This window comes from Panthera onca, chromosome A2 (genome assembly GCF_046562875.1).
Source record: "Panthera onca isolate mPanOnc1 chromosome A2, mPanOnc1 haplotype 2, whole genome shotgun sequence".
Lineage (NCBI taxonomy): Eukaryota > Metazoa > Chordata > Mammalia > Carnivora > Felidae > Panthera > Panthera onca.
The window spans coordinates 7,491,136-7,518,240 of record NC_138340.1 but is presented as its reverse complement, the minus strand read 5'-3'; the positions used below and the strand labels follow the sequence as shown (position 1 = coordinate 7,518,240).

At 52.6% G+C, this 27,105-nt stretch overlaps 1 protein-coding gene across 2 annotated transcripts in view; it reads left to right on the top strand.

The window, feature by feature from the left end:
- OLFM2 (olfactomedin 2) overlaps positions 1–27,105 on the top strand; it is a 60,679-nt gene that overhangs the window by 13,615 nt on the left and 19,959 nt on the right. Inside the window, exon 1 of one of the 2 annotated variants that reach the window (XM_060630162.3) lies at positions 2,722–3,170. The exons of the other annotated variant lie outside the window; for it this stretch is intronic. Coding sequence (XP_060486145.2) covers positions 3,036–3,170 — 135 coding nt within the window. The 5' untranslated portion in view covers positions 2,722–3,035. Of the gene's footprint in view, positions 1–2,721; positions 3,171–27,105 lie in introns of those variants that run through there. 2 annotated transcript variants of the gene reach the window in all.

The following is a 27,105-nucleotide window of genomic DNA, read 5'->3' as shown; positions in this document are numbered from 1 at the left end:
CCCCAAGCAGAAAGAGAGGGGAGAAATACCTTGGCCTCTCCCCTCCTCCCTCCCCTCCAGTCTCCTTTCAGTGCCTCCCTTTGGGTGAACCTAACAGGAAACCAGTGTGCAAGGGAACCTGGGAAATGTAGTTCTCTGGAGAAAGGTAGGGCATGGCTCTGACCCACAGAATAAAGCAGAGATATAAATGAAGTAAAGAGGCAGCTATATGCGTATCTGTGGTAATAACGTTCTGGGTAAAGTAGATAGCAAGCAGGGCACAGCAGGTACAAAGGTCCTGAGGTGGGAGTATGCCAGATAGAACCAAGACTTTGCGAGTGGGGGTGATGATCCAGGCCCAGTATACAGCATGAGAGGAGTGCGGACCCAGGACAAGACCCTGTGAGTTGCAGACATTTAGGGAGAAGGCAGGAAACAGAGAGGTGGGGGCAGAACTAGGAAATAATAAAGTGTCTCCGAAATCAAAAGAGAAATTACTTTTAAGAAAGAGGGAATGATCCGTGAAGACTAACCTGTGAGACTAAATGAGGCTGTGGGACTGGCAAATCGGAAGGCCGCCGCTGCCTTCAGTGAAAGGAGTTTGGAAACATTCAGGAGGTAGGAGGTGAGGGAGTGGAGGCAGCAGATGCAGATTGGAGTGTAGACCACTCCCTGGAGAAGCTTGACAGGAAGGAGCTAGGGTAGTTTCCCACAATACCCATGGTGAGAGAGTGAGAGGGTATCAGTGGGTTCCAAATCCTCTAAGCTGGGAGATCTTGGAGCCCAGTGGCTTTGGAGTCTGAAATCAGACAGACCTGGGCTCAAACTCTGGGCCCCCTATTTACCTGCTGGGTCACCTTGAGCCGGTCCCCTCTCCTCTCTGAGCCCAATTTCCTCACCTGCAAATAGGGAGGTTGCAGCCGGTGCTCAGCCAGCACATTTGCAAAGCGTTCAGCACTTGTAAATGTGAGCTGCAGTACAAGGAGGCAAGGACACATCTCATTTTTTAGAGCTTATCATCAGTCGCAAATAATAACAATGGCAGCGACTGCTTATGAAACACCATGTCCCAGACACCCCGCAAAGTACTTTACAAGCCCATCTTCCCCCTCCGGACCCCACTTTCCTGCAGCTGGCTCTCCTCCAACCACACTGGCCTGTTCCTTGAATACTTGTGTTCCTGCCCCAGGGCCTTTGCACTTGCTGTTCTTGTCTGGCACTCTTCCCTCAGATATCCCAACGGCTCCCTCCCTCACCTTCTTCAAGTCTCTGCCCAAGTGTCACTCCCCAACCCTCCTGGCTAAAGTTTACTCTCCTACTTGGTCTGGATGCCCCTTCCTCCCCATAGCCTATATATTTTACTTTCCCCTCTCCTATCTCTTGTCGGTCTCACCCCACGTAACGTTCAGCAGCTCCACAAAGACGGGCATTTTTTATCTGTTGTTCACAGTGCCTTGCACATAGTAGATGTTCAATAAATCTTTCACTTGACTCTCAGGACACCCTAGCCCTTTACCACCACCCACATTGCAGAAGAGGAAACTGAGGCGGAGAGGTCTTTGCTGGAGGTCACAGAGGGTCAGCACCTGCCTCTCCGTGTTAAGCTCAGAAAGAAGGGCAGTTCAAGCCCCCTACCCCCTTGTTCGGCGCTTGTCCCTCGGCGAGCCCTCGGCGAGCGGCCACGGCCGGGAAAGGCCTGAGTCATCGCCGCCTCCAGACGGCGGCGGCCGCGGGCTGCGGGCGACGGCGGCGGTGGCGGCGGCGGCGGCGGCGGCGGCGGCGGCGGCCGGGGCGGCGGCGCGAGGTGATGCGGGGACGCCGGGAGGGGGCGTGAGCGCAGGGAAAACAGAGGAAATTAAAACCCGCCGGGCGCTCCTCGCGGCCGCCTCGCCACCCCCGCGGCAGGCTGGTGCGTGGGCGGGTGGGGGCGGCTCTGCACTCCCCCGCCGCGGAGGGGGCGCACCCCCGAGCCCCGGGGCCGCGAGGCAGGTGCGAAGGCTCAGTTCCCCGCCCCCACCCGAGTTCAAGTTGCGAGCGGAGAGACCCGCCGGGGACTCGCCTGCACGGCGCCGGCTCCTCGCTCTCAGCCGCCCCGGGTTACGATGACGCCCCTCGGCGCGGTGGCAAATCCTCCCGCTGCCGGGGTGACCCCCACCCCCGCCACCACTGCCGCACCTCCATCCCAGCATTCGCGTCTACCGGCTCCGGACCCGCCACTCTGGGCGTCCCCGGTCCCGAAAGCCCCGAGGGGTCCCCAGAGTGGTGCCGGGGGAGCCCCTTCCCCTGGAGCGAGGAGACCCTGGGCTGCCCGTTCACGGTCGCGCCCTAGTCTCGCCCCCGCGGGCCCCCGACGCCTGCACTCCCGGGTCCCGGCGAGCCGGGGTCGGCGTCCTCACCGTAGGAGGGTGGGGACTTGTGACTCCGGCCCCCTGCCAGCCTCTGGGGGGGCCGCTGGTGGGGGCCGCGCGCTGGGCCCCGGAGGGGTGCGTGGGGGCCGAGGGCTCGGAAAGGGGCGGTGCGCCGAGGGTGGCCCCGGAGTGCCTCGGGGGGCGGCTGGGGGGGGTGGGGGGCGGGAACACCGCTGGGGGGCGGGGCTGGGAATGCCGCGGCGGTGGGGGTGGGGCAGGTGGGGAACGCCGCCGCGGGGGGCCCCCTCCCGCCGCGGGGCGGGAAGGGGGGGCGGGGGCGGTCCCGGCGGGGCGGCGGCGCGGCCTGGGCAGGGCGGGGGCGGGGGGGGGGAAAGTCTGGGCGCCCCCCGCCCCCGCCGGGCTCCGGGCAGGAGCCGTGACGTCACGGCGGCTGGAAGTGCCCGGCGCGGAGGCGCGGGAGGGGGTGGGGGTGGGGGGGGGTGGCCGAGCCGGCGCTTTATAAGCGGAGCCCGCCAGGCGCGCGGAGCCGCAGCCCGCGTCCCCGAGCCCCCCGGCCGGCCCGGGCCCCGGCCCCCCAGCTCGCGCTCGCGCCTCCGGGGCGGCTGGGCGGCGAGGGACGGAGCGCCAGGCGGCGGGCCGGAGAAGGGACGCGCGGCGGGCGGCCGCGGGGCATGAGGCGGGGGCGCGATGTCGGTGCCGCTGCTCAAGATCGGGGCCGTGCTGAGCACCATGGCCATGGTCACCAACTGGATGTCGCAGACGCTGCCCTCGCTCGTGGGGCTCAACGGCACCGTGTCCCGCGCGGGCGCCTCCGAGAAAATCGTGAGTGGCCGCCGCGCGGGGGGCGCTCCCGGGGGGGCGTGGTGCCCGCGCCGCCGCCGCCGCCGCCGTCGCCGCAGCCCCCGGGGGCCCCCGCCCCCCCACCCCCAGCTTCCCTGCGCGCCCGGCCGGGGGCGCCCTCCCAGGGGCTGGGGGCGGGACGCGGAGAAGCCCCGGGACCCCCAACCGCCTCCGCGCCGCTTGTTCTTGTTATTATTATGATCGCTTCCCATTTTCAGTGAGCAGTGTCCGAGCGCCAACGGTATACCGGGCTCGCTCGGCCCGGGGCGGAGGCGGCGAGGGCTGCGGAACCGAGCCCGGTCCGGCTGAGTGGGGCGGAGCGGGAGCGGAGATTCCGGGGGCCCGGGAGGGACCTTGCCTCTGAATGCGGGAGCCGCGGGCTCTCCGGGTGTCTCCACCTTCCGGATCTCTGCCTGTCTGTGCATCTCTGAGTCGTCCCGTCTCCCTCTCTGTCTTTTTCTGTCTCTCTCTGTCCATTCTTTTCCCTCTGGTTTGCCTCTCTCTGTCTCTCCCTGTCTGTGTCTATCTCTGTTGCGCTGTCTCTGACTTTGTACCTATCTCTTTTTTTTTTCTTTTTCTCTCACCGCCCCCCCCCCCCCCCCCCCGCATCTCCTTTCTGGTTACCTGCTTCACCATGTGCTGAATATTTATCCCCAGAACTCGCATTCTCTAGGAGGCAGATGGGTCTCAGACTTTGGGGGCCGGAGCGAAGGCTGACAGTGCCCCCAGAAGCACGGGACGGCCCCTTCCCTCATCCCATTCTATCTTCCTCTATCCCCTTCATCCTCCAGCTTCCCTGGCCACAGAGCTTTTGGGAGGGGTGGGTGGCAAGGGGACTCCATTGTGATCACTCCCGGCGTTCCTGGTGACCTGGGGAGAGGGGTCAGCCTCCACTACAAACTTCCCTCAGTCTCGTCCAGACTTGGTCCTCCCCTCCCATCTCTCCCCCTCTTCAGTCTGTTTGCGGGACCCCTCCCAGTAGGTGGGACTGGGATGCATGGAGCTCCCTCTCCTGCTCACTGTTTCCTTAACTTCGCCAGCTCCCCCGTTCAGCCCCCAGTGGCCTCCACACCACGTCCTTCTTTCCCCTTGCTGAAAAGAAAAGAAGTCTTTGCTCCCAAGGGTTGAAGCCAAGTGGAGACGGGGGTGCCGTGTGCTATGCCCAGGCTGTGCCCAGCTCCTGGGGGGGGGGGGGAGGGTGCAGTGGCACCGGGCTTGGCACCGGTGAGGGCTTTCAGTCCAAATCCTCGGAACTGAAGCCAGCGTGTGAAAGTGTCTTTCTGCGTGTGTCTCACATCGAGGGATATTATGCGAGTATATCCTGGAGCGTCTTATCCAGGCCTGAGTTTTGGTGTGTGAACAGTGCTGTGTGCGAATTGAGGGAGAAAGTTTATGAGCTTTGCCAGCGTGAAGGTCCACGCGGATCTTCCTGTGTGTGTGGAGGTGTGTCCCAGAATGCGTGTGAGTGTGTCCCTGAGTGAGTGCGTCTGGGTGTGGATGTGCCTAAGTGTGTGTCTGCAGTCTGCGTCCCAGACTCTGGGTTGCGTGTGCCCATGCGAGTTTGGACACGTGAGTCTGTGACAGCTTTCTTGCTCTTGCCTTCTGAGGGGGAAGAGAGATGGTGTCTCATTGAAATCAGAAGCCAGATTCCCCTCCTCCACCCTCAGAGAACGTGAGTCTGTGTGAACGTGTGCGTGTAACATGGGCAGCATCCGGTGTGTGGGGAATGTGTGCGTAAGTGTGGAAGACTATGTCTCTAAGTTACGATTTTGTGTATTGCATGTGTCTGTGCACCTGTAAGTGTAGACACGTGTGTCTTTAGAAGTGTGTGCACACATGTGGAAGCGTGTACCTATGAATGGTGTTCGTGCCTGCCTTGTATGCCTGTGGGTGGATTCCCATGTGAACCGTGTGTTTTCTGTAAGTGTGTGTGTGTGTGTGTGTGTGCACATGTACCCAAACAGACCTGGTCTCCATTCTGGCCCGTCTATAGCTAATGGGACCACAATCCACTGCTTCCGTGAAATCACCTGCTGAAAGGTAGTATTTCCTCCCTCCACGATCCCCTCTCATCATCCCTCAGTCTCACTAAGCCTTGCCGCAAGCACTCTGTGGAGTGAGATGCCAGGGGACTTAGGGGAGGACCGGGGAGGGCACCGTCACCTGAGAGCACTCTGGAAAGCATCCTGGGAGTCTGGCAGACTAAGATTGGAATCCACTCTCAGCCTTCTTGCTCTATGACTTGCTCTTGACTCTGGGCGCCCGTGACTTCACCACTCAGAGCTGCGGTATCCCAGATATAAAATGGGAATGATAATTCCTACCTGACAGGACTGTTGACAGATCTACAGTCCAGCTCTCCACCCATCCATCCTTCCATCTGTTTCTTCTTCATCTATCCATCCATCCATCTCTCTATCCGTGTTCCACTCATCCCTCTATCCATCCATTATCTGTCATCCAACCATCTCTTCATCTGTCCTCTATATATCCATCCTGCCATCCATTTTGTTTATTCAGCAAAACTATTGATTGCCTCCTCTCTGTCAAGCATGTTTATGCCTAAAAGCCCCAGGTCAGTGGCTGACATAGTAGATAATCAGTTAGTGATAGGACTCTAAGTCAAATACATCTGGGTTCGAATTCTGGCCCTGGGCTTTACTACCAGTATGCCCTTGGGGGAAATTATTTAATCTCTCTAATCTTCAATATCCTCCTTAGTCAAGGAGAGTCTTAGAGTCCCCATTAGACCCTAGGATCCATGAGGACCCACAGACGACATCATTAGTGAACCCTAAGGCCCGATGCGTAGTAGGCCTACAATAAGTATTTGTCAAGTGACTGAACCAACAATCACATCTTCGTTAAGATTCATGGATTCCACCTTCAAATGGACACAAATGGCAGGGTGCATAGTAGATGTTCAGTAAGGAGGAGTTGCTTGTCGTTGTAGCCAAGCACATAGGAGGCACAGAATAAATATTTGTCCGGTGTCTAGATCAAGAATCCACCCTCCTAAGGATGGAGGGGAACATTTGAGATGCTCCATGAGAAGGAATTGTAGAAGAGCGTAGACCACCAACATGGTTTAACTGAACCCAGGGAGCGAAATCCCCAGTCGTAAGGCAGAAGACTGGGTGCTGATTTTGACTTAATAAAGGGCCTCAGTGGTGAGGTGGGGGTGAGCCCAGACCCTCCGGCCATTCTCATCTCGGGCTCTCCCTCCCCGATTCGTTCTGGAGAGGCAGCTTAGCATTCTTTTTAAGAATTCTAAGGGTGCTGTTCCAGGCCATTTCTGGAAGGAGGCAGGGAGGAAGCTGCCACCACCACTACTCCCTTTGGCCATCTCTCAGCCATAAACCATCCCCGTGGGATGGGAGCCTTCAGCGGAATGACTTCTCACCTGGGGGTTGTAAATCCAGAACCAGACTAAGAACTGTCAGCCCCTTGCCAGCGGCTGCTGTCATTACAGCACCTGAAGACAGTTACCTGGATCTTATATGTTATGTCCTTGCCCATCCACTCACCCCTCTTTAAGGGCTGGAAAAAGGAAGGGGAGAGAAGAGTTGTTCTGTTTGGGGAAGACCCTTTTCCCCGTGGGAGGAATGGGGAGGGTCTAAGCAGCCATCCACAGGAGGCTCTTTGAGGACTTCCTGCGAAGAACCAAAGCTCAGAATCCATGTCTTTCCTTGACAGTTTCCCGGGGGGAGGGGGGGGAGTGGGGGGAAGGCCCCAGATACTTTGTGTCAGTCAGGACAGGTCAAGTTACACTGTGGTAACAAGCAGCCAGTTCTCAGTGGTTTGATACAACATAGATGTATTTCTCCCTGGCACTATGTACCCATTGTTGGCTGGAGAACTTTGTCCATGGTAGTCATTCAGGGACCTGGGATGTTGGAGGCTCTGTGGTGACATGATCATTGAAACAGAAAAAGGTAGGCGCAGCAAGCCCCCGTCAGGTCTTAAAGCTCTACCCTGGAATGTTACTTTTGCTCACATTTCATTGGTCAACACAGGTGACATGCCTAACTTCAAAGAGGGTGGGAAGTGTGGTCCTACCATGACCAGAACAGAGAGGAGTAGGCAGATATTTGTGAACAGCCATAAATAGTACCCCAGCCTGCTCATCCTTCCCCCCTCTTATCCTAAGTAACAAGAATTCTTAGAGGGTATCTCCATTGGTTCATTCGCCCATTTATTTAACAAATACTTACTGAGCATGTACAATGTGCTAGGCACTATTCTAGGTGCCTGGGATATAACAGTGAACAAAACAGACAGATATCCTTGTCCTCAGGGCACTGGCATTCTAGAGCAGGGACAGGGAGAAATAAATAAGTATATAGATAAATCTTTATTTTAGATGGTGATACATGTACTATGAAGAAGCATAGAGCAGTATAGGGGGAGTGGAGTGTGATAGGGGGTTATTGTAGATGGAGTGACCTTTCTGAGCAGGTGGCAGTTGAGCAAAGATCTGAAGAAATTGCGAGAGGGCTCGTATCTAAAGAAAGAGAGTTACAAGTAGAGGGAAGAGCAAGTGCAAAGGCCCTGAGGTGGGAATATGCCTGAAATGTTGGAGAAACTGAGGAAACCAGTGGCTGAAGCAGAGTGAGCGAAAGGGGAGATGAGGGCAGGGAGGTGGGGAGATGGAGGCGGTGTAGGGTGGGGAGGGCAGGGAAGTGGGGGAGCCTTGTAGGGATTTTACATTTCACTTGTAACTCCTCATGCTTTCCTCTCCTCTGTTGTACTTTTAACTTTCTAATATACTCCACATAGTTGACTTTTTTATCTTGTTGTCTGGCTCACTGCCCCCCCCCCATAATGTCAGCTCCCCAAGGGCAGGGATTTTTTTAATTAATTTTTTAAAAATTTTTATTAACTGTTGAGGCAACTGGGAGGCTCAGTTGGCTAAGCATCTGACTTCGAGTCAGGTCATGATCTCACAGTTCGTGAGTTCGAGCTCCACCTCCAGTGCTGGCAGCTTAGATCCTGGAGGCTGCTTCAGATTCTCTCTCTCTCTCTCTCTCTCTCTCTCTCTCTCTCTTAAAAATAAATAAACATTAAAACAATTTTAAATTTTTGTTAACTGTCGTAGCCCTGGTGCCTTGCATAGAGTCTAACAACAGTAGATACTCAATAAATGGGATCCCAGGGAGAGTTCTGAGCAGAAGAGGGACAGGCCTTGGCTCAGGTGTTCGGTTTCCCTCTGGCCCCTGGGAAGAGGGCAGACTACGGGGGATGAAGGCAGGAGCCAGAAGACTGGGGAGCAGGCCACTGTACTGGTCCAGGTGAGTGATGATGGGGACTAGACCAGGATAGGGGCCAGTGGGGTGGAGAAAAGTAGGCATATTGTGGATTTGGCCCCCACCTACCATATTTACCTGCTCCTAAACTGTGGACTTCCAATTTCTGCTCAAACACTTCAGAGTGTGAGGGAACATTTATTGAGCTCCTACTTTGTGCTGGGAAGGGTCCCAGACTATGGGATGTAGCGATGAATAACATCTCTGGCTTCAATCAGTTTGCAGCCTCCTCAGCAGTACTTGTGACACAACATGGTCTGTGTGGTGAGAAGAATATTTCTGGAATGTTATGGGGGTTGCAGAGGAGGGCACTGAAACCAGCCAGGGTGTGCAATGGAGCTATTCTGGAGGTGGTGATACTCAAACCGAGTCTTACAGTTGAGAAGGAATTGGCCAGGTGAAGGCAGAGCGAGAAGGAACAGCATGAACAAAGTCTTAGAGGTCATGGGTGTCCTGGTGAGCAGGGAGAGACCAAGGAGTTCCTTGGAGACGAATGTGCCAGGTTGATAGGAGTGTGGCCAGAAGGGTCCATGTCACAAAGGGATTTGGCCTGAGGCGCCTTTACTTCTTTCTGAGTGTCAAAGGAAGGGATATCTGGAGGGGGCTAGAGCAGAAAACGTATATGAAGTTGCCTGTTTCATTTCTAAAAAGACCTGTAATCATTAGAAAATCCTTCTAGATTGTGTGTGTGAAATTTGCCTCCTCTGAACTTTTGCCCACCTCACTGGAACCAAATCTAAACCGGTTCCCCTGGTCGAACTCATTAAGCCTCAGTTTCTTCATCCACAGAATGGGGATAATGGTGGAATGTTCCATATAACGTTGTGCTCAGCAGGGTACCTGACATACGGAAGGTGCCTGTAAAGGTTGGTTATTGTAATAATTATTGCTAGTATTACAAGACCACACCTTCCTGAGTCAGGTCTTGGACCACTCCTCCATCCCTCTTGTGTTCCTGCCTCTGGAACTTTGCATTTGCTGTGCCACCCTCCGGGAACCTCCTGTAGCCTGCTCAGGTCCGGGCTCAAATGTCACCTCCTCAGAGAGACCTCCTTTGACCACCCCAGCTAAAATGTCCCCACACTGCTATTTGGACCTGTTCTATTTTCTGCCCAGCACTCATAATTATCTGAAATCATCTTGATAATTGTTTGCCACCAACAGAATAGAAGTGCCATGCAAGCACTTTGTTCCTTTTGTTTATCACTGGGATCTTCTCATTTAGGGCAGTAGGTACTTCCTGAATGGTCTCCGTTCTTTCTGCCCCCGTGGGACAGCCCCCCTTTCTGCCCCCTTCTTCCTCCTGATGACACCTCTGAACTTTGATGACTATTTCTGTGATTCCTGAGTCTTTTCCAGTGGATTGGAAGCATCTGTTTCTTAAAGCTTCTTTTCATGTGTCCTTGTTTCTCAATCCTTCTCTGTTTGGATGGATGTCCAATGAATGTGCACTTTGCCAACTTCCCACATAAAGATATGGGGTAGTCTTGCCACCAGAGAGCACAGTCATTCCCAACCAGCAATCACTGAGTCCCTCTCTATGCCAAGTCCTGTGCGGGGGTGGGGGGGGGGGTGGTGGTGGCTGGGAATAGAGCAGTGAACAAGGGAGACTGTCGCTTCCCTCTTAAAACTTCATAGGGAGACATCGTGAATGTGGAATTGGTGCAAATGGCTGTGTAATCACAGTTTGTTACGGGTCATGAAGGAGAAGATATGGAGCCATGAAGGCATGTAATTGGGAAGCGGTGGTCAGGGAAGGCTTCTCTGAAGAGGTGACATTTGCCCTGAGACATGAAGGATGAGTAAGAGTTGGGCAGAGACAAAGCTGGTAAGATGGAGGGAGAGAGGCCAAGAGAACAGGGTGTGTGAAGGTGTCAGGGTGGGGACAGCAAGTGGTGTGTCTGAGAATCTTGTGACATAGGTAGCAGCCTTAGCCCACTGGGTGTTCCTGACCACAGCCCTAGACCCCGTCTACCTGGGTCTGAGACCAACGTAAGAAATGGTTTGAGGTGCAGCCTTTGCCTATCCCGTCAGCACCATGGACAGCCACTAAGGGAGGGTGGTCTAGGCCTTGGGGCCACTTGAGTGTGGCTAAAACAGTCTTCTTCCAGAGGGATGCTCTGGTTTCTGCCTCTTGGTGTCTTTCGTGTCCCCAGCATCATTCTCCCCTCTGACTCTGGGCAGCTGACGCCTTTGTGAAGCAACAGTGGGGAGCAGTCCCAAGGCTGGGCAAGGAAGAAAAGCAGCCACCTGGGGGAGGCCCGGGCGCTTTAAGAGAGTTTGATGTGGGGTTGGGTCTGTCTGTGTGTGGGAGTAAAGACGCTACCACCTATGGGGGCAGGCTGGTTCCCGATCTTGTTTTTTTTTAATTTTTTTAAACTAATTTTTAGTTTATTTATTTATTCTGAGAGAGAGAGCAAGAGCCAGGGAGAGGCAGAGAGAGAGCACGAGAGAGGATCCCGAGGTGTCAGCATGGAGCCTGATGCAGGGCTTGATCTCACGAAGCATGAGATCGTGACCTGAGCCGAAACCAAGAGTCGGACGCTTGACCAACTGAGCCACCCAGGCACCTCTGATGCTTCGTTGCTGTTAAATTCTGTCTCTTGAGTCTCTGCTTCTGCATTCTCTTTCTTGTATCTTTGTCTTATTAACTGTATTCCCCTCTCTCTGTCTTAACTGTGTATTTACAACACACGGTTGCCATTCAGGAAATGTTTGTTGAGTGGATGTTGGCGATTACCTCTGTCTGCCTGTGTCTCTTTGTCATACTCTGTCTTCTCTCTATGTTTCTGTCGGTCTCTAAGTTCTCTCGATGTGTCTCTGTCTTTGTCTCTGTGTGTTTCTTTGGTCTCTGATTCTGCCATCTCTGTCTCTTGGCGTCTCTGTCTCTATATCTCTTTCATCCCCATCTCTAGGTCTATATCTCTCTGTCTGCCTCTGTTTCTCTCTCTCTGGAATCCCATTTCTATATCACCATAGTTGCTGTATCACAATCCAGGACTCTGACAGGGGGTGGGGAAGAGACCAGAATTCTCAGACCTGAGAGGGTTATTGAGACAGGACAGAACCAGAACGAGTGTTGGGTATGTTCAGGATTCAGTGCATGGGACAGGATGAGCCAGACCAGCACGAGCCCTTGAAGGCCCCAGAGGGGGCCCGGGGTATCTGGACCCCTGGGGGTGGTGGGGATTGGAGCCAAGCTTTAATGGGAGGCCAGGGTGGGCTGTGGGTGGGTCCCAAGCTCCAGGTGAACCCCTTTCCTCCACCTCCTATTCGTACTGCCCCGCTGCCACCTAGGAGGGCCTCCCTCTAGGACCCAGCCATCAGGCCCCAGCGCTGGCTCCAAGATGGAACAGCTGTCTGGGCTGCAGCTGCGGAAGCTCGTTTTGAACAAGGGAGATGATTGCAGGGGTGATTGGGGGAGGGAGAGAGAAGGGGAGGGTAGCAAGGGCCAAAGAGGAATCAGGCTTGATTGTTGCTGCTGCTGCAGCGGGTACTTTGCCCAAGAGATGGGCAGACCAGGCACGGCAGGAAAAGGCAGAGGGAGATCTGTCTGCCCAGCCACGGTCCATCTGTCCCCACTTCTGGTCTCCCTGTCGTGAAGTTTCTCCGTCTTCCTGCATTTCAGAGCCTGCCACCCGGCCCTGAGGGTGTTGTTCAATCTCCCTTTTGCCTGTTGCCCTACCTCCTGCCCCGTGTTTCAGTTTTCTCATCTCTCTCTGCCCGTATCTCCCTGTCTCTCTTCTCCCGCCACTCCGCCTGGATCTCTGTGTCTCTCTCCGAGCCTCCCCGCCCATCCCTTGGTGCAGCTGTCATTGTCAGAAGCACGACTAGAGTTCAAGCAGCCCTTTGGATTGCTCTTTCTTTTCTTGTCGTTTCTGCAATACTCAGGGGCTGGAGACAAATAGAGACGGAAAATTCCCAGGAAATGATGGGATCGTGCCTTCAATAAAGGGATATTTACAAAGATATCTCAATTAGGACTAATTAATTAAATGAGCCACTTCCCCTGCCCTCTCCCCCACCCTGTGGTCCCGAAGCCTCCTGGGAGAGAACCAGCCAATGAATAGATGGCAGGTTCTGGTGCTCAGGCGGTGTCTCAATGTTTAATTTATAACAGCCTTCTCCCCGCCGCCCCATCAATCCATCCAGAAGGGCAAGGTGGCCACGAATGTGTAGGCTCAGGGGCAGAGGCTGGAGACCTGCCAGCTTCCCTGGAGCCTGCTGGGGCGTGTGCCTGTCGGTTGGAGACCCACATGTCGTGTGTGTCACAGTATGTTAGAACGTGACAGGGCATGTCTTCATGGCAGGTATGCCCCTTTGTATAAAGAGAATCGGATGGCCGCTGGTTTTGTCTGAGCCCATGGGGCATGCTGGAGCAGGTCAGAATGTGTCTCTCACATGGGACTGTCCGAGCATAGCGCGTGTGAGCGTGTCGGGGTGCAACAGGGGCGTGTGGAGCACAACAGAGGATGTGGCCCATGACAGGACCTGCCATAACATGGCTCATGTCCTGTGCTATGAAGGTCTGCACTTACAGGTTAGACATCTATCCCCAAGGGCATGGCAAGATACATCTTGTAGGCCTCCCTGGCAGGAATAGCGGAGCAATGACAGTATCTATAGCTTCCAGGAGGAGCTAGTCAGGGACCCCTTCAGCTACACACTCTGAATCTCCCCAGCCCCTTCAGCACTGGTGGATCAGAAGGGTTGAGTTCCAACTCTTATTATTATTATTTTAATGTTTATTTATTTTTGAGAGAGAGAGAAAGAGAAAGAGGGGGAGGGGCAGACACACACACACACACACACACACACACACACAGACACGAAATTCTAAGCAGGCTGCAGGCTCTGAGCTGTCAGCACAGAGCCCGACACGGGGCTCAAACCCACGAACCGCGAGACCATGACCTGAGTCGAAGTCAGATGCTTAACCGACCGAGCCACCCACGTGCCCCAATTTCCCCAACTCTTGTACTATTTTCAACTCTGTGGCTACCCTTCCCCAGTGCATAGCTTCAGAGTCCCCAGTTTCCCCATTGCTGTAGTCCTACAGTTCCCTTCAGATTACTTCTCAGCCTCGCCTCCGCCTGCCCCTTCTCACCCCACACAGAGGAGTTATCAATGCGGAAGGAGAATGTCGCTTCTCAAGTTTTACTTTCTAGTTACAAAGCCCTCAGTATAATGCTCAGCCTGGGATTGGGACCCTCAGTGTTATGACTCAAAGGATGATTCCATCTTCACATAAAGACAGGTTGGATGATGCAACCCTCAGTGTGATGCCCAACAGGGTAATGCAGCCTTCAGTGTAATGACAAGTCTGTTGATGCAGCCCTCAGTGTAGTACCCTGATGAGTGATGCAGCCTTCAGTACAATGACAGATCTGGAGATGCAGTCTTCTGTGTGAGTGATGCCAGGGTAGCGTAGGGACCATAAACATATCTCGACAGGCGCTGGCTGGGACACTTGGTGCAGTGAGAAGGAAGAGGAGTTTGCTCATTATAGTGAGTGCATTCTCTGGCTATTCCAGGATGCCAGGATTCCCCAAAGCTGCTGGCTGTGGCTGGCTCCATTAGCCCTTGTAAGCGGCATGTGACCTCAGCAGGACACCAGGTTTATTAGTAAAGCATAAATTCTGCAGGAATATTTCAGGACTGACTGCAATGCTAATGAGTTAGTCAGGGAGACCTAAGAGTGCGGCTGGCAGAATATACACAGATGTCAGTTCCTACTGACAGAATGTTGATGGATACAGGTAGACACAAACGGACATAGGGAATTAGGAAGAGCATGAGTATTCTTTTAAAAAAATTTTTTCAGGGACGCCTGGGTGGCTCCGTCGGTTAAGCGTCCGACTTCGGCTGAGGTCATGATCTCGTGGTTTGTGAGTTCGAGCCCCGCGTCGGGCTCTGTGCTGACAGCTCAGAACCTGGAGCCTGCTTCAGATTCTGTGTCTCCCCTCTCTCTCTGTCCCTCCCCCCACTCCTGCTTTGTCTTTCTCTCTCAAAAATGAATAAACATTTAAAAAAATTTTTTTAATTTAAAGTTAATTTATTTTGAGACAGAGTGGGAGAGGGGCAGAGAGAGAATCCTTTAAAATTTTTTTAAAGTTTATTTAATTTAAAGAGAGAGAGAGACAGAGCGTGAGTCGGGGAGGGGCAGAGAGAGAGGGAGACACAGAAGCTCCCAACTCTGAGCTGTCAGCACAGAGCCCAACGCGAGGCTCGAACCCACAGGCTGAGAAATCATGACCTGAGCCAAAGTCGGACACTGAGCCACCCAGGCGCCCCTAGAATCCACTTTTTTAAGTTTATTTATTTTGAGAGAGAGAGAGAGAGAGAGAGAGAGAGAGAATCCCAAGCAGGCTCTGCGCTCTCAACACAGAGCCCGACATGAGGCTCGAACTCACCACAAACCATGAGATCATGACCTGAGCTGAAATCAAGAGTCCAGTGCTTAACCAACTGAGCCACCCAGGCACCCCGGGAAAGAGAATCCTAAGCAGGCTCTGTGATGTCAGTGCGGAGCCCTACGCGGGGCTCGATCTCACGAACCATGAGATCATGACCTGAGCCGAAACCCACGATTAGGCGCTTAGCTGACTGAGCCACCCAGGTACCCCTGGTATTCTTGAATAGACACAGATGTGTAAGGTGTGTGGCTTCTGGGTCGACCTGCACATGGGGTCACACAGAAGGTCATGGGTATTTATAGGGAGGTGTTCACCTGGGTGATTTCACACGGTGGCAGAGCTGTTTGTGGGTATGAGCAATATACATTTACATATACGTCTGTAGAGCCACACGTGGCCATGAATGCTCGAGGAAAAAGCAAATAGACACAAGTATACCCGGGGTACACGTAAAAAGAGCAGCTATGCAGATGGACTTGTGGGCTCATGACTTGTTCACAGAACATATGGGAGTAGAACACTTAGGAACGTGTCAGAGTGAAGGGACTGTTCATGGCCATGGGCGACAGTTGCTGATGCATATACACTTGCACTTCTTCACCGCCGCGCACCAGCACTTGCCTGGATTTACGCTGCCGTGCGCTCTATTATGACCAGTCACAGATGTGTCCAGATGTTCCATGTATGCCCAGAACGTAGATGCTCACAGGTGCCTGTAGACACAGATGCCCACACAGTCAGAGAACTCCTGTGTATCCTAATATCCACATGCTACTATTTAGGGAAGTGAATGACCAATTCTCTCCTCCCCCTGCCAGTTCTCTGGACTCCTGGCAAAGTGAGATCTCAAAGCCAAGAGGACTGGCCTTGGAACTGCCCCCAGGCCCTTTTCGGGAGAACAAGGAGGGGAAATCCGGACAGTCACATGGGCACCAGGGTGACCCGGCAATGCCATCCAGGAATATAGTGCCCTGAGCCCAGCCTCACTCACCAGACGTCTCAACTGAGATTCTCCCCTGCCATCAGAGATAATTATGGTGGCCAGTGCTGACAAAGGGCTTAGAATGCCTGGGACAAGGAAGAGCTCAGTGAATGTTAGGGACCATCATTATCATTGGATAGAATCGTTATTACCATTACGAATATTCGCCTTAAAATGCAAAGAGATCCTGGTTCTTTGTATCCAGTTCTCCAGCCTTTTCTGTCATCCCCCCTGCCTGTCCTGTCCTGGCACCCACAGCAGTGTCCCTCCGGCCTTCCAGCTTCACCTGTTTCTCTCCTGCTCTCGCTTGAGAGAGTCAGTCCTTGAAATCCATGGTTTCCTTTCTCATTGGTTGGCTCTTCCCTGACATCTCTGTTTATTCTCATTTGCCTCTAAGCATCATGGTTTGATCTGTCTGCCTGGGGTGGGTGGGTGTCAGAGAGTGTGTTTGGAATAGAAAGCCCCTTCAAATGGTCTAGTTTAAGAGGACCTTTAGGTAGGGAATGCAGAGAATCTCACACAACCCAATACCTGGGGCTCCAGGGCCTTGGAAAGCCATCACTCCCTCACTCACTTATCACTTCAGTCAGCAAATATTTACTGTGCACCTACTATGTGCCGGGTAGATGAGACGGGACACTTGCTCTCATGGAGCTGGCATTTTAGTGACAAGAGACCAGAAACAAGCAAGAAATTGTTATCCTGTAATCACACTGTGCAGAGAGTTAAAACAGGACGAGGGATAGTGGCAGAGGCAGGGTTACTTTGGACTCAGGAGAGAGTCCCCACTCTCCTGTCCCCCTCCACTCTAGGACCCCCTCGCTCCAGCTCTGGGTTTCTGTAGCCCCTGATCCCCTGGGCACCTTCAGCTCCAGGCTCCACACCTTTTATGTATTTATTTACTTACTTACTTACTTACTTATTTATTATTTTCATGTTTATTTTTGACAAACATAGAACACTAGTGGGGGAGGGGCAGAGAGAGAGGGCCAGAGAGAATCCCAAGCAAGTTCCATGCTCAGTGTGGAGCCCATCCTAGAGCTCGATCCCACAACCATGAGATCATGACCTAAGCCAAAATCGAGAGTTGAACACTCAACTGACTGAGCCATCCAGGCGCCCCAGCTCCACACCTTTTAATTGCCTTGACCTCCATGTTCCAATTCCATCTCCCTCACCTGGAGAACTTGGCCTCTTTCAATGTGTATCAGGAATCCACTTGTCCAGTTGGCTGAGACTGGACGCCTCGGGCACCTGGGAACATGTGGTTATGGAGGTGTCTTTCTCAGTAGGGATTTACAGGTAGGAGCCTTCTTTTGGAAAGAGCACTGGGAGGGGAGGCCATGATAGACACCATCACCTACGCATTCATTCATTCACTGGACAAACTGAGTGCCTGGAGTCCCGGGCACTGTTGTAGGTGCCGAGATGCAGCTGTGAACAGGATGGATCTGTTTCAGTCTCGTCATGTGTGTTTTCTACTGGACACACAACAAACACGTAAGCAAACAAATAAACAAGTTCGTGTTGGACAGGCAAGCGCTGTAAAGAAAACAGTGAGGAGACGTGAAAGAAAGTAACCAGGGAGCCTCGTTTTGTCAGGACGTCTCGGTAGGCTCTCTGGGGAGGTGACATTTTTTTCCATCTTTTTTTTCAACGTTTTTTTTTTTTTTTTTTTTTTTTTTTATTTTTGGGACAGAGAGAGACAGACAGAGCATGAACGGGGGAGGGGCAGAGAGAGGGAGACACAGAATCGGAAACAGGCTCCAGGCTCTGAGCCATCAGCCCAGAGCCCGACGCGGGGCTCGAACTCACGGACCGCGAGATCGTGACCTGGCTGAAGTCGGACGCTTAACAGACTGCGCCACCCAGGCGCCCCTTTTTTCCATCTTTAATGAGATATAATTGGCACATAACATTGTGTAAGTTTAAGGTATACAACAATGTGATTTTATACATGTGTATATTGTGAAACGATCACCACAGTAGGGTTATAATTACCTTTGTGCGCGCTCACGCATGTGTGTGTGTGTGTGTGTGTGTGTGTGCGCGCGCGTGTGTGTGTGTTATGTGTTTGGTGACACTTCAAGATCTACTCTCTTAGCAACTTTTAAGTATATAACACATCATCATTAACTATATTCACCATGGTGTACATTAGATCCCCAGAAGTTATTCGTATTATCACTGGAATTTGGGGGAGGTGACCTTTAAGCAGAGACTTGACAGATGAGAGGGAGTTCGGTCATGGAAAGTGGGCGAGAAGAGCGTCCTGGGAGCATGAGCTAACAAGTGCAAATGCCCTGACATGGGAACAGGTTTGGTGCCTTTCTGGAAAGACAGGGCCTGGGTGGCTTGAGAGAAGGAGGGGATGGGGTTGTACAGGTCAGCAGGGTCCCCTGCAGACAGGGCCTCACAGGCCAAAGAGAGTTATCAGTTTTTATTCTAAATGCAACGTGAAACTGTTGGACAGTGGCAGAGGGGAAGAGTGCCATCATCTGACTCATGTTGTTTAAAGATCCCTCTAACTTCCTTGTTAGGGAATGGGTTTCAGGGAGTGAGGGTGGGAGTGGGGAGATCAGGGAGGAGGTAACTGCAATAGTCCAAGCAAAAGCCAGTGGTGGCTGGGCCAGAATAGAAGCATCCAGAATGGTGAGCAGTGGGCAGATTTGGCATATGTCTTAAGTAGAGCCACCAGGATTGCTGATGGATGATATGTGAGGGATGAGAAAAAGGAACATAGGAAGGGGATGGTAGCTGCAGGGAAACATGAATCCTAAGGAGAATTTCTAAAAGAAGAAGGGACCAGATGTCCTCTGGGTCACCCTGCCCCTTAATAGCCAGGAAGAGATAATGGTCTGCACCCCGTTTTGTGCTCTGTGGAAAGCCAGTGTCTTCCCAAGATTCCCTCCATCCCAGGGGGGACCTGTATTCTCTTGGTCATCCCTTATCTTTGACTTCCTGCTTCTGCTGAATTATTATTCTCCATTTGGCATCTTGTGCCCTTTGGTGTCTGCTCTGACCTTTACATAGACTGAGAGTTCAGTCCTCAAGGTGATGGAGAGCCTCAAATGCCAGGGCAAGACAAGCTTGATCCTGAAAGCAGTTGGGGCCATTTTTCTAGCCATGTATTTATTCAACAAGTACTTCTGAGGACCTAATATATACATCACAGGAGAGAAGATGGTGAGCCAAGCAGACAGAGTACATGGGGGTTCCTTCAAAATAGGGAGACAGGTAATCCAATATTCACGAATAAATATAAATGGCGGCTGTGACAGCAGCTATGAGGAAAAGATCCCTGGTGTTATAGGAGCTTCTAATAAGGGGATCTGATCTAATTTGAAAGGTTGGAGGAAGCAAGAGCTGGGATCTGAAGCTGAGAGCAAGGGCGCTCTGGGCAGCGGGAACTGCTTATGCAAAGGCCCTGGGGTGAGAGAAAGTATGACAGACTAAAGAAGACCTTGGAGGGGAGAGACTGTGTGGGATGAAAGAAGAGGTAAGTAAAGAGTAGACCCACAAGGCTTCATTAGTATGTTAAGGAGTTTTGTCTATATCCTAAGAATAAAGGGAATATACCGATGAGGTTTGGGTTGGGAGGATGTTATGATCAGATGTGCATTGTGAGAGTTCCCTGAGGTTCTCGTGTGTAGAGTGGACTTTCAAGGGAGAGGGTCCATCAAGGTAGACCAGATGGACTTTCTGAAGTGTGAGGGTGGACCATTTGGACTCAGTTGGACTATTGAGTGATAGACAATCATTCAGTCCATAAAGATGAGCAACCATGCATGAACACAAAGTATTGAGGAGTTAGTCAACTAGACTTGGTGAGGGAATAAAAATGGGGGTGAGGATAATGCCTGGGCATCTGACTTGGAAGCAGTGGGAGGGGGTATGCTGTGAGGATGATGAGAGTTAAGCTCAGGAGAGGAGATCTTGCATTTCATTTGAGTGTGTTGGGATTGAGATGCTTTCGAGACCTCTGAGGGGGTGGGGCAGGTCAAAGAGTCAGAGGTATAAATGGGTTTGGAGTTCTGAGGACATTTATGCATGCAGGTGGTGATGGAAGCTTGGCAAGGGGAAGTGGCTCTCAACTAGGAGGCAATTTCACACTCAGGAGACATTTGGCAATGTCTGGAGATGTTTCATTGTCACAACTAGGAGGAGGTACTAATGGTGTCTAGTGGGTGGAAGCTGTTAAACATCCTACAGGGCACAGAATTGTTATCCAGCCAAAATATCAACAGTGCTGAGGTTGAGAATCCCTGGTCTGGAGTAACACTCAACGGCTAGGTGGAGGAAGATAAAAAGGAGGTGCATTGAGGTAGGAAGGAACCATGTAAGCATGTGTCATGGCATCCAAGGGAAGGAAATGTATCAAGAAAGAGAGAGAAGGCAACAGAGTGAAATCCTGTGGAGAGGTCAAGAAAGATGGCGGGCTGAAAAGCATCCATTGGATTTAGAAACATGGAGGCCATTGGTGGACTTTGCAAGAGTTGCGTTGGCGGTATGATGGGGTCAGAAACGAGATAGGAATGGTGGAGGAGGGAGTTCAGAAAGGGAGGAAATAGAGGCAGTTAGTGTAGGCAACTGGGAAGAGGAGAGAAGTGGGAGACAGATGGAAGGAGGAATCAAGTGAGGCATTTTAGTTTTTTAATAAGGGAGGCTTGAGTTTATTTAAAAACTAATGAGAAAGTTCTGCCTGGGAGGGAGAAGTTGAATATGCAAGACAAAGACAGGATATTGATTGTATAAGACTCCCAAGACAGAAGAAAAGGGCCAAAACAAGATTAGCTGCATGAACCTTATGATGAAGGACAGCTCCTCCTCTGTTACAGGAGGTAAGGACCAGGAGGGGGAAGAAGTTTGCAAATGATGGCAGGAGAAGAGGGATTCCATGTCATGGCTCTTACTTTCCCTGGGAAATCAGGGAAGTTTGGAGGAGAATAGAGAATGTGTAGTCTTTCTGCTTCACTCAGGTTGCCCTGTGATGGTGTGCCGGTCTTCCCCATGGTACACAACCATGAGGAACGCCTTCTTCAAAGTCCCCTCTTGAACTCCTGGCCTGAGGTGTGACCTCTGAGCCTAGTGAGAGCTCATCTGGGGGAATGTCCAAGTCCAGGATTTATGAGGTAAGACTTGTGATGGGTTGTCGTAAAGTCCCCCATTCTTGAAGATTAATGCTGTTTATAATAGCCCATCAAGAAAGCCTTGTAATAATCCTTGAAGAATACCCATAAAATACACTTTGATGAATTTTAGATAATGGTTTCAGAAAAATCAAGTTCCCCTACCCTCATTGATCCTGGAGCATGACAATCAGTTGCAGTGGACATCCATCCCAGAGGCCTGAGCTCCGGGGGGGGGGGGGGGGGGGGGGCAGCGCTCCGTGAGTGGGGAGATACTGAGAAGAGGAACCTTCAGCTAGTAGATTTCTCACCCAATTGTGAAGGTCGAGCTCAGGCAAGGTGGACCCATATACTGAGATAGATGCGGGGGAAACTGAGTTCTGAGATAGACCAGGCTCAACTTGGGTTCCAAGGCTGGGGATTAATTCAAGTCCTGGGACAGAACAGGGAGACACCCCTGAGGTCTTAAGATACTCCATGGTTGACTCTGAGACAGATGAGGGTCAGGCCCAAACCCTGGGTAGACAAAGGCTGAACTTGGGTCCAGGGATAGACCAAAGATAAACCTGGTCCCAGGAAACCAGGAACAAATGCAAGTCCTGGGTGAACCAGGGCTACGGTGGAAGCTTGAGCTAGACAAAGCCAAACCCAGGTCCTGAGATAGAGCAGAGCAGAGCTAATGACAACAGAAACGGAAAATAGGCTTATCTTGGGGGAGTTGAATTACACACTCACATCAGGTTTGCCCTGTGGGGATCTCTCTAGTTGTTGAGACACTTCCCTGAAACTGTTGGGTCCCTCTGTGATTAATGCCCATTGCAAATGACACGGTGTGTCCCAGGACTAATAAGAGGAAGTGAATTATTTTCCAGGGTAAGGTCATCCTAGGACCCGAGTTTGAGCCAGTGCAGGCGCCTGAGCCCAGAAACACGCTCAGTAGAGCCGACAGCTTGGGAATGCCCAGGGTGGCCGTCCTTGCCTCCATGTTGAGGGTGGCCACTCTGATGCAGACTAGAACAATACCTGCATTCCACACAGGCACGTAACACACAGGGGCTCACACATTCACACTGTGGTAGACACACACACACACACACACACAGAGCACCAAACCCATGCCTGTGCCTCAAACACACAGTGACATGTCTTGCACGGACATGGACAGTGACACAGCAGCCACACACAGATCCTTGGGCACACATACACGCTCTCGGCCAACCTAGGCAGCACGCTCAGACGCAGCCTCCCACACGATGACATTTTCACATCCGTGAAGCGGCAGGATTCTAGAGGGAGTGTTGTGCTCTGAGAACAGCGCCCCCTGGAGGGTGTGCGTTCAGTGCCTCGCCTTCCACATTCACATTTCCCCCCCCCCAGGTACAGTCGAGCACACTCTGACTCATCCCTGCTTTATACACGCATTTGTGTAAGTGCATACACTTGCTCGTGCTCACACACTCAGGCTTATAAAGGACTATGCACAGCTGTGCGTTCTTGGCCACACAGACACAGACGTGCCCCACGTCCATCACACTCATCAAATGAGCTCGTGCTGCAGGCAGTTGAGGGGGGGGCGTCTCTGCCTCCTGTGGTCATCTGGGGACCCCAGCTGACAGAGGTTTCTCATCAACACGCGCTTCCAGGTCACGCACCGGCTCTTAACGCTGTCACCGGGAAGTCACTAACACACGGCGTTGGCTAAAGGGAGTCACGGGGCCACACCGGGGAAGCACAGTTCTATCTGGGCCCGAGAGAGAAGAGGCGGGAAAGTTGTGAACAGTTGTATTGACTGCCCCAGTTTCTAACACGTCTAGAGAGTTACACACTCACACACGCACGCTTGATCTCCTCCCGTATGGACCAGTCTTTATGACCCGCCCCTCTCCTTGGGACCAGGCAGGGGCCACACATGCCCTCCCCGTGGTTTGCCTGCAGAGCTCCCTTACCTCCTGGCACATCTGAGGGGCCTGCCCCTCCCTCCTGAGCTGGGGGTCCCAGGGTAACGAGTTTCCAAGCCAGAGCTGAGAAAACAGCGCAGACACCTTCTCTGCCCCCGGAGTGGGCGGTATTTTTCCACAGACACTGGGAAAGAATAATAATAGGCATTGGGAGATCTCTGTATTGGCTGAGAACCTTCCCCATCTTGCCAGCTGCAGCTTGGAAGGGGAGCCCGGAGGGGAGAAGGCAAATCCAGAGAGACCCCCGTTCTCCCCACCCGCGTGTCCTCCCAATGCCACGGGAGACCCTCTCCTTCCCCTCACGGTCCACCCACTCCTCCTTTCGACTACTTAAATATTCCGAGGCAGGAAGCTCATGAATATTTATAGGGGCCTGGCAGTGAGAGAGATAAAAAAAAAAAAAAAAAAAACATTCGGAATTTATGAACCAAGATCCGTCTATAAATAACAGGCCTGTGGCTGATGGGGTTCTTCCCTCACCCACCAATTTCCTTCAAGTTCAGTTCCAACCCCAGCCAAGCCTCCCGGAGCTACCCCTCCACACACGCACGCACACCGCCTGGCTATGGGTGCACAAATCTCCATCCTCCAGGACACTGTCACACACACATACTCACACAGCAAGGACGCAGACGCGCGTTTGCACCTGCCTGCGGTCTGGCCCACCAGACACTCACATGCAAAATCTGCTTGAACATGTCCGGGGCAGCCTCCTGTGTTCACCTTCAGGCAGATACAGCCCCTCGGGCTCAGACCAGCACGCACAGTCTCACACACCATAGAAACGCCCATGCTCCCAGCTCCTGGGCCTTCCCATGGCTTCCCTCTGGGCCTTGGTTTCCTCGTCTGCGTAAGGGGAACACTGAGAGTCGCTGCCTCCTAGGGTGGCCGTGCGGAATTTAAAAAACTCAGAAGCCAAATACCAAGTACCTGTTGTGTGTAAGGTGCTATTGTAGGTGCGGGCGACACAGCAGTGAACAAAAACAGATCAAAATCATCCCTGCCCGGCATTCTGGAGGGAAGAACGATGGCACACGAAATCAGCACACAGATGAGGTAGTGTGTCAGAAGTTGGTAAGGTAGAGAGGGGGTGGGTAATGCTGAGACACTTATAGTTTTGACTGGTGGGGGAGCCGTCCGGGAAGGGCTCTGGAAACAATGACATTTGAGTAAAGATTTGGAGGAGGCGGAAGGACATTCCAAAGGAATAGCCAGTCTTGAGACTTGAGATAGAAGAAGCGGGCTTGAGGTGTCGCAGGAACAGGGAGGAGACTCCTGTGACTGGAGCAGAGGGAGGGAGGGGGAGAGAGGGGTATGCGGACAGGGCAGGGAGGGGACGGGTCCTGTGGGCAGTGGTGAGGATTTGGGCTTTTACTCAGGGGAGGTGGGAGTCATGGAGGGTTCTGAACAGAGGAAGCATATGGCCTGACTCAGCTGCTCACAGACACCCTCTGGCTGCTGTGGAGCGAGGGTGGCCGCAGGGGGACCAAGGCAGAGGCGACTGCCCTGGGGAGATGAGATGGGGAGAAGGGAGAAGGGAGTAGATTCTGACTGTAAAGCTGTAAGAGAAAGAGGTAATTAAAGCTGTCTCTAAGTGAATGCATTCAATAATTCGTTCTTTAGTTCCAGAAATGTTTATTGGGCACGTACTATGTCCCGGGCACTGTTCTGGTTGGAGAACACAGCGATAAACATCCCTGCCCTTGGGGAACTGACGGTATCATGGGGGAGACACGCAAGAAACAAGATACATTTTAATGTAGGATCAAGGGGTAGTACATTTTATGTGCAAACTGTAGCAGAGCGAGCCTTGCAGAGCGATGGGGGCTGCACGTGGAGATTGGCTGTACTGGGCAGGATTCAGGATGCATTTCGAAGCGAGAGCCGCTCTCAGGATTGGCAGGCGGCTTGCATGTGTAGGTGGCAATGAGAGAACTTAGTGCCTGGGTGTGAATATGAGCTTGCAAGGGACACCCACGTAAATGCCCTCTTACGTTGAATGTTCATTGTTTGCCCCCGTCTTAGGTTGGGTTCCTGAGAAGCAGAACCTGAGACGGGAGTTTGGAGCATATGATTAATTGTGAATGGAGCGTGAGGAAAGCAGGAGTGGACAGGGAATGGGGGTCTCAGGTACCTTCCAGGCTCGGCCTGCTCCATGGGGGTGGAGGTCCCTCTGGAATATAAATTGGACCACTGTGTCAGTTCCGTTTTGGCTGCTTCTGGGGGTAGGGAACGCCTCCCATGCCTCTCCAGGGTGTGGTGACTCCCAAAAGCCAAGGGCAGGTCTCCAGAAAAGGTCACAGGTGCTAGTTGGGAGCTCCCACTCAGCATATGCAGGGTGGGTGTGCCCAGTGAGGAGATCTGGCCAGAGGCCCAAGAACATCTCCTGTACCCCCAAGGCTCCAACGAACAGGGTTGCAGGAGCACCAGCCATTTATGCCAATCATAGTGCGGATGTCTGTTCTCGGCTCTCTCGGGATGAAAATCAGGCCAACTTGGCACTGGGGCTCCCCTGATACAGCTGAGATCCTTTCTGGATTCATGAACTGCTGGAGACTCAGCCTTCTGCTTCCCGGACTTGCCTGGGAATTGCAGAAGGGAACTGAGAAGAAGAGACGCTGCCCCGAAACAGGTCGGAATAGCTTGTTTAATTCCCCCACAGTCCTCTCGAGAGACGCTGCTATTGTACCCACTTTGCAGATGTGGAAGCGGATGCGCAGAGAAGTTAAGTCACTTGCCCAAGGCCTCACAGCCAGCAAGCGGAGGAGCCAGGATTTGAACTCAAGCTTTTAGGCTCTGAGGTTTGTGTGCTTCCAAGCTACAGTCAACTGCCTTAGGCCCCGTGACTCCTTCAAAACCCAGAGCCCTCGTATCCATCCTGGGAAGGAAGGAGGAGAAGGGAGGTGAGCCCGAGAGAATGGAATAGAGGGTGTGAGCGGAGTGGAGGAGAAAGAGGTCCCGTGGGAGACTCGGAGTATGCAGGAGGCATTTGTTCGTCCGTTCGTTCATTCATTCATTCATTCACATTCACGCCCTGATGAGGCCTGCCTACTCTGTCCAGCTTGTGCTGGTATTGGGGCCACAGCAGGAAAGTAGACCAGCCCTGCCCTTACGGAGCACACCGCCTAATAGGACACAGACACACCCACCCGGGCAAGGAAAGGTATAAAGTATAAGAACCTTGTGAGAGGGAAGGGGTAGGGAACTATGGAGGCACACACAGGAGGGGTCCCCGATCTGTCTTCAGGGACAGAGAAGCTTCCCGGAGGTGGTGATGTTTGCTCTCAGCCTTGAAAGGTGCACAGAGTTTGGAGAGTCGTAGGGTCACCTGTTGGAGGGTAACAGAGTAGAAACACCAGCATGTGTATAACCCCACAGACCTGGGTTTGCGGTTCTAGCTAATACATAAAGAAGCAGCATTGTAAAAAGCAAAAGAAATTGTAGAAATATTTATTGAGCACTTACTCTGTGCCAAGTGCTGGTCTAGGCACTGGGGACATGGTAGTGACCAAGATACGAGGTGTTTGTACTTGTATGTTTGCTTCCTTGTGGAAAGGAGCCATACCAGCCAACAAATTATATATAGCATGGTGTCTGCCATGACAAGTGCCAGGCAGGGAGCTGAGGACCGAAAAGGGCTTCTTTAAGGAAGTAATCAGGGAGTGCTTCCCTGAGGTGGTGACTTTTAAACTTAGCTCTTAACTATGGACAAGGAGGATTCAGCATTATCACTGTTCCTTCAGACTTACTGTGGGCCATGAAATGGGACAGTTGACTTAGGCAAGTGCTCTGTAAGTTTGTAGCTTGGTAGTTAAGACAACTTTAGGGAGAGGCAGCATGGGGCCGTAGTCCTGTGGGCTTGTTATTTACCTGGTGTCCCTTGGATCTGCTCCTTGCCCTTCCTTTGTTCTCTGTATTGCGGGACAGTTGACCCCTGAAAACTACATCTCCCAAGTTCCCTTGCTCACTGGCTTCCTGTTGGGTTCAGCCAATGGGAGGCTGTGGTGGCAGTTGGAGGTGGGAGGAAGAGAGAAGCCAGAGGATTTCTCCCCCTGTTTCTTTGCTTCAGGCAGTGGCTTTGTCTCGTCCCTGGGTCCAGCTCCTGGCTGCCATCCGCTCAGGCAAC